At 37.4% G+C, this 7,573-nt stretch overlaps 1 protein-coding gene across 1 annotated transcript; it reads right to left on the minus strand.

Moving 5' to 3' along the window:
* Positions 1-870: 870 nt before the first annotated feature.
* LOC122652379 (60S ribosomal protein L7a-2-like) lies at positions 871-6,416 on the minus strand. Its single transcript, XM_043846098.1, has 7 exons — positions 6,321-6,416; positions 5,000-5,047; positions 3,480-3,681; positions 3,200-3,369; positions 1,448-1,576; positions 1,248-1,340; positions 871-1,149 (listed from the first exon to the last, which is right to left on the minus strand). The coding sequence occupies exons 1-7, from the start codon at positions 6,321-6,323 to the stop codon at positions 1,018-1,020; spliced, it is 777 nt and encodes a 258-aa protein (XP_043702033.1). The 5' UTR covers positions 6,324-6,416; the 3' UTR covers positions 871-1,017.
* Positions 6,417-7,573: the final 1,157 nt, after the last annotated feature.

Genomic DNA, 7,573 nt, shown 5'->3' on the forward strand with positions numbered 1-7,573 from the left:
TGTGATATTATGTGATTAGTTTGACCAATAAAGGGACGTTTATGGATACAGACAGCATCCATCTAAGATGCTTAAGCTTGAAAACTTTATGTTCTTAAAGTTTGACGGAGTAACATAATACCAAATTTTCTACTGGAGATAGTTGGGTGGAGTTCCACCCAGTTTTATTTTATAGTTCAAATTTTTTTGCGGACCGAAGGCAAATTTCTAAGCCTTGGAATTGGGTGAACTATGAAGTGGGATTTTGGGTGATATCATATTTGATAATGTTGGGCACTTGGGCTGGGATACGGAGATCCAATTACTCGAATGCAGGTTACGTCAGTTTTAGATTGGTAAAGACCATCAACATTATCAATGGCTTAGCGAAGGTACCAACCTTCGCCTGCCTCGTAGTAAGATCTCCAGCTCTTCAATAGCTGTGGAGACAAGATGGGGATTGGGATGTGGGCAAGATTATAGTAAGCGGAATCAACAACGGTATCGACCTCCACTGATTCCGATTATGCCGGGAATCAGCCTGAACCCTAAAAAAGTTGACCAATTTTTTGAATTGGATTTGAGTGGAATCAGTGATTGGATCAGCCGATTCTGATCTGATATGACCGTAATCAACAATCCATTTCTGATTCTAAGAACAGTGGATGTGGGAGAAGGATCTGGTACACAAACTAAACATGCTGGCCTAGTGCAAATATGGGCTTGATGGCAAACAAAACCACATGAGGCATATAGGCCATAGCAAGGGACGAAACCGATAGGGAAAAAAAACAACCATGTAAATCTGAAGTATCTATAGCTCACATTCAAGGAACAAAGCTCTCTCCTACAAACAAAAACATATATAGAGGCAAAAGTTGGTGTTCACACCCAAAAAACAAATGTGCACGACGACAACTACAAAACCAATGCCAAAATACTAGGGCAACAATCAAAAATAAATTCAAAGGCTAGTACCGAAACTAATCCTATGGCTCTCTTCCTCCAATCACCTCTAAGGAACTCTAATGTCGGAACTTAAGTCATCCTTTGTGCGGCTTCCTTGGCTAAGACTTTCTCCTTCGCTCTGGTCTTGGCAAGAGATTTGGAACCCATGATGCCACCACCCCACTTTTTACGGTGCTCATCGAACTTATCATTGAAATTAGCCTGTAATGATTTAAATAGCATAAAATTTAAGTTCCAAATGAAACATAGGTACCAGTAGCTTAACCAATTACTAGTGAGCCTTTCTCAGTCTTAATTACCTTTATTGCCTCCACAATCCTGCTGAATTCCATCTTATCTTCGTTTTTCACAGATGTCAAACACAAAGCTGTGGCAGTTTTTTTGTGCACAATCTGTTCAAAAATATGAAAAAAAAAACAATAGATCCAAAATTTAAATATGAATTTGTTGAGAGCAAAATAGTCATCCTTTAAACAGAGCAGGAAGTGCATAAACAAACCGCTCCAAGACGAGCCTTCCCCTTCACAATTGCATATGGGATCTCCATTTTCCGGCACAAGGCAGGCAGCCACACAACAAGCTCAATGGGATCAACATCATGAGCAATCACCACCAACTGAGCCTTGTTCTGCAGGGATTAAAAAAGATGCAACCTCAAACCATACCCAGGAAGACCAATATTCGAATCGTATTTGCACATTGTTGGATACCAAAACCAGTCATGAGAAATCGCATATCAGACTAGAAAACACAACATGAAAATTCAAATAGAAGGACAACAAAAACTGCCCATTAACATCAAATAATCTATACCCGTCTACATTAAGATTTGCAGGCAAAGGGCACCCATTTACCTGCCTTAACTACCCATATGGAGGGTAAGGGCAAAAGATTCTTTTGCCCAAGGGTAGGCATCTCTTACCACCCACCAAATTGAATTAGTAGTAAGGCTAAGAAACTCTTCTCTCGCAGTCTAACTTTTACCTGCCCTTCTAGGGTATTGATTTAATTCCAATAAGTGATGTATACTATTGGCTACGTGATGGGTTTCTAGAAACTTAAGATTACTACGATCAGAAATCCAATGAAACCAGAATCACAGTGACAGATTTAGAAACCAGAACTCAGAGATTTATAATAACAGATAAGCCAAGGTTCTAAATTATAATAACAGCTGTTGAAGGTCAATTACATGGAAAAGAATGGTTTCCCAAAATCTAGTTCAAATCTGATGGACAGATCTCAAGTTAAATGTTAATCCTACTGGGGGGTAGGATTCTAGAAACATGGTTCAGAACAGTAACCGAAACTAGTAAATTCAGGATATTTTAGACAACAGTAGTTACGAAATGATCTGATGCACAAACAGTAGCTTGAAACTACAACAGCAAACAGAATCAGATCTGAAAGATCGGTCACAAAACTGAAGAATTCAGAAAACCCTAGTGAGAAAAATTTCTGGAAATCAGTGTGAAATTAGATTTTAAAGTTCAACCAATAGCAGAACTTTATAACAGAAACTGAAAGCCAAATTTAAATTCAGATTTGAACTCCAATGGTTAAAAGTTTAGTTTCAAGAAATTCTTTATTGGAATAGGAGTTCAAAAAACTTGAAGGAAAACTGGGTTTTATGCACACAGATCAGAGCAAGAACAATAACGGAAACAAGAGGATAGCTATTTCAGGCCATTTCCTAATAACAGATTCAGTTACTAAAAGTACAGATGGGAAAAAAAGTAACGTTACTTGGAATCGATGGAACGATTAGAGAAGAGAAGAAGGATATGAACTAAACATCCCACCTAGTCCTCGACTGGAATCCCACCAGCCATTATTGGCATCCCACCAATAGTTTGTTGGATCTCACAACAGTCTCTGAATCTCGCAGAATTAAGAGGCAAAAGCCAATACTCTATTCATCAAATTCGTGGGTAGGGCTGTAGCCCCTTGCAAGCTTATTAAAAAACTCAAAAAAGGAAAGACCTACACAAATACTGAACTGATAAGGTAACAGACCTAAGTAAGGGGATTGATTAAATTAATGAAGCAAATTCCATATTCCTACCTCCTACGGGTAAGGATAAGGCCATTATGGAGTTTGGACCCCACCTTATCCATTGCCACCCCTAAACCCCATCCTTAATTATGACTATTCCTTCAATGAACTTTTTTCAGAATTCTGGCCAGAAACTAAGGGGTGTTTACACAGAACAAGTGTTAAAACATTATTGGGTACCAATGTCCTTAATACCTGTTCAATGAGGTAAGTAATGTGGTTAAGACCATATTTGACAACAATCGGCTTTTTTGACTCTACAGTCTTCCCCTCAGCTTCAGCTTGTGCCCTTTTAAGGAGCCTTTCCTTCTTAGCAGCCTTATCCTCTGGTCTATACTTGAGCAGCATCTTAAACAGATTTGTAGCTGCACAACAAACTATCAGATAGAATGCTTCCTTCAATGATCATCACCAATGCCAGGCACCTCAATATAGTTACTTAGAAGCTTTTTTTAGTGGAACAGTGACAACTTACCAAGGTTCTTGTCAAGTGTTTTTGTGAATTGGTTTACTGCAGGTGGAACCTTCAACCGTTGCTTCAAAATCCTCCGTTGTCTCTGAATGCGAACAACCTTCGGCCATTTGACAAATCTATGCAAATCCTTTTTTGGTGGTAGTGCTCCCCCAATCCCAAACTGCTTTGGCCGCTTCTCAAACAAAGGATTAACAACCTTCTCCTGCAGAACATTAAGCACGGTACTCTCATTATAAATCAAGTTGGAAGCGGCAAGAAATTCATATTTCTCAAAAGGGACCACATACCACTCATTGCAAACTTGATTAACCATCACAAATTAATTCAATAAAAAACACATACATAATTAAGGAACAATTTATGTTTTACATGGAAGGCAAAATACTCATCCATGGGCTGATTCCCAACTCATATAATTGAATCAACTTCATCAATGTCCATGGTTTCAAAAAATGAAAATACCAAGCTTATTGTTCAATCAGTAGCAAAATTGGTATGGAAAATATACAGCAGAATACTTTTCATACAGTTAGATACTTTTCATTTAAACATGGCATACAATCATTAATTAAATATAGCATAGCAACTATATCAGAAAAATAAAAATATAAAAAACAGGATTGATTATACAGAAAGTTTATGATTAACACAAACAAGGTATAAAATACGGAAATTTATTAGGGTTTAATCTTGGCTATTATCCTCAATTACAATTCTTGTTTAAATTTTCAAACCCAGAATACCCAGTGCATGCCTTCAAAATTATATTGATGGGAGGAAAAAAAACCTTTCTTCTCCATTATCAGACAAAATGTCTAAATATCAGGATAATACCAAAACATTAACAGCGGTACTAAAACAAATATAACAGAGAAGATTGTCAAGAACAAAGGTTATGATGTTATTCCTTAGTTACAATTAAGTAAATAAAATTACATTAGGAAGGGAAAAAAAACTTTTTTCCCCATTGCCATAAAACATGTTTAAATATCAGGATAATACCAAAACATTAACAGCGGTACTAAAACAAATATAACAGAGAAGATTGTCAAGAACAGATGTTATACTGTTATTCCTTAGTTACAATTAAGTAAATAAAATTACATTCTTTGGCTGTCACACATGAAACAGTCTAGGACTTTTTACAGAATGACTGAAGTTGAACAAACACTTTGTTCCACATGTTAAATACCAAAACCTTGGTAAGAAAAGGCTAGGTGAAACAGTCTAGGGCTTCTTACGGAACGACTGAAGTTGAACAAACACATTGTTCCACGTGTTCAATACCAAAACCTTGGTAAGCAAACGCTAGGTTATGCAGTCCATGATTCATATTTAATAAGTCATCATAAATGTCAGACATAACTTGATTAATTAAAAAATACTGTAATGATTAATTGAGGCATCACTATTTCTTAATTTGATTATAAATGATAACTTGCAGAATTTACACCATGTCATAGGGCACTCCCCTTTTTAGCAATTCCATTACAAAAAACATAAAGGATGCAACAACTTACAGGCTTCTTCTTGGTTGCAACTGGGGTCTTTACACCTCTTTTGGGGGCCTGCAGGAAAAAGTACACAAAAAGTCAAAGGGTAGTGAACAATCTTCCAAATGCAATAACTTAAAAGTAAGTTTAGAAAGCTGAGACATAATACCATAAATACTCCATGATAACATAACTACACATACTAACATAGAAAAATTGCGATGTATTATATTACTTCCTATTTAGAGGCACCAGTTTTTATATCAACATAAAAAATGCTGGGCATTGCCAACATGTTAAGACCTCAATGTTTAAATATTAAAACAACAAGTATCTCCAAATATCAACATAGCATCCCATATTTTCCCAATTCCCACATTGTCAAATTCAAAGTAATGATTGTGACTAGTTGGAATCATTGTCACAACCTCAAAGGCGAATTCAGAAATATACCACTAGGGAGATCTTTTAAATATGTGGATATGCACGCCTATCATTAAAAAAAAAAAATTGGAAACCCTATCCTTACTGATGGAGCCCTGCTTAGATTGGGTAGCTAGATATATTGCTTTAGCCATAGTAGTCATAGCATCTAGGCGACCCAAGGTGTTGGAGGGAGGGCTGGCTGTCAAGGCGACACCGATAAAATGCTGACTAGGCGACCAAGGCCCATTTCCAGGCGCCCCTAGGCAACATCTTGACAACTATGTCTTTAGCCAAACATTAAAATGTTTGGAACGAGGCCGCAAGAACTTGTCTCTGACCCTCGAAATTTATTCACTACTTGTATCACAGTTATATCAACACCGTCTCAAGACTTCAACCAAATTACCTCACCAATAAGTCGTTAACTTAAAGGAAGCAGTGAGATTTCGTGTATCGAACCCTGCGTAATAGACCCAACTTTTTCTAATCGTTGAGATCAATGTACAATTTAGCATTGTGGGTTTACTAAGGAGTTCCAAAATTTAGACATAAACAGCAATACATAAATTTCTACTGAAAAATACGTCGTATGTGAAAAAATTTAAAAGAAATCATAAAGATTGAACTAAAACACAAGGTAGAGAGTGAGAAACGTATGATCTAATCCAGTCAACCGTGGATGTCTTTATGTCTAAATCTGAGGAACGCACGGAAGAAACTGAAACATCCTCTGATTTCAGAACTTCCAGAATCGTGGAAGTAGTACGAGAACGACGAATAAGAAATTGAAAAGAGAGAAGAAAATATTACGGCTATCAAGTTTCAATAGCAGCAGCACAAACACCGGAAGAGCAGATACGACTGAACATAACAACACAACAGGGATAATGCACATAATCGAAAGCTAATAAGGACCACCTACCATTTCTCTGTAGCAAAGGAACAGATCTCCTCAACCTCTGCAGCGGCCGATAGAAGAGAAAGAGGTAAGCTTTTCTTTTTAGGGTTTTTAAGCACCCTTTCACGGAATGACTCTAAACCCTAAGGGCCCGTTTGAATAGGGGGGTTTTGCCGGGTGGGATTTTAGGAATGGAAAAGTCGATCCACTTTTTCGATGAAAAGTAAGGCAATGTTTGGATGCTAAGAAAAGAAAAGAAAATATAAGAAATTTTCCAAAAAAAATATATCTGAGCCTTATATTTTCTTTTCTATTCTTGGCATCCAAACATAGCTTAAATTCTGAGATCATTTGCTATGCGATGTTGGATTTTGGAAATGTAAAGATTGACCCTATACACTAGAAGCATGTGAAATTTTACTTTCTTCCCCATAAAATAAAATTTTCATCCATGTTTAAGTCCCTACGTGCCCTCTCATTGGCCTCGTGTTGATGCAGGGTTACAAATATTACGGAAGAGTAATCTCATCTATGTTGATGACCATGTGTACTTTCTCATTGACCCTGTGCTAATACACATAAATAGTATACAACGATTGGATTAATTACATTTGATGCATGTGTCTTTCAAACTCAATTACCAGTTAGTTCGAGAAAACATAACCTTAAAGCAACTCAAGAAAACTCAAACTAGCATTTTAGCATGGGAGCTACTAATGACCTCCCTAATTCACATGAAAGCAATATTTAATGCACTCACCAAGGTACATGTGCCCTTTGAAATTTAACACCAACAATTGTCTGAGACTATAGGGACAGTGTATGTGGCGAACTCCATCACGTTCAACAACGAGGATCTACTGGCTAAGGGAGTCAACTATGGAAAATTATCACCTCTAATTTGCTGACCGGCTCAGTTCCCCAGTTCCTTTAATAGGGGGATGGTGGATCCCACCGGGGCAGAGTGTTTGGGCATGGGTAGAGAGGTCATTTCAGCCCCCTTTGTTAGAGGAACTAGGGAACTGGGCCGGGCAGCCAACTGGAGGTGATAAAGATCCGTCAACTATACCATTCATGTAATCCATCACCTACTCACATGTTGTTTCCTTTAGAGTCTACACTTGTAGACTAACAAGTAAGCCTAAGTCCCTCCTTAGTTTCAATCACATCAACTTAGGATTTGTTGCTAGGCACATTCTATAAAAACTTATGAAGCTAAAAAAAGTGTGTTGCCATTCATTATCAATGTGAAATAACATGTTGTCACGGTGTTGCAC

Source organism: Telopea speciosissima, chromosome 2 (assembly GCF_018873765.1).
Source record: "Telopea speciosissima isolate NSW1024214 ecotype Mountain lineage chromosome 2, Tspe_v1, whole genome shotgun sequence".
Taxonomy (NCBI): Eukaryota; Viridiplantae; Streptophyta; class Magnoliopsida; order Proteales; family Proteaceae; genus Telopea; species Telopea speciosissima.

What these genes read in the sequence shown, in the direction of transcription:
- LOC122652379 (XM_043846098.1), bottom strand. An exon ending in TTGCAACCAAGAAGAAGCCT is followed by an intron (nt 3,682 to 4,999) that starts GTAAGTTGTTGC and finishes AATGTTCTGCAG; the next exon opens with GAGAAGGTTGTTAATCCTTT. An exon ending in AACACTTGACAAGAACCTTG is followed by an intron (nt 3,370 to 3,479) that starts GTAAGTTGTCAC and finishes TTTGTTGTGCAG; the next exon opens with CTACAAATCTGTTTAAGATG.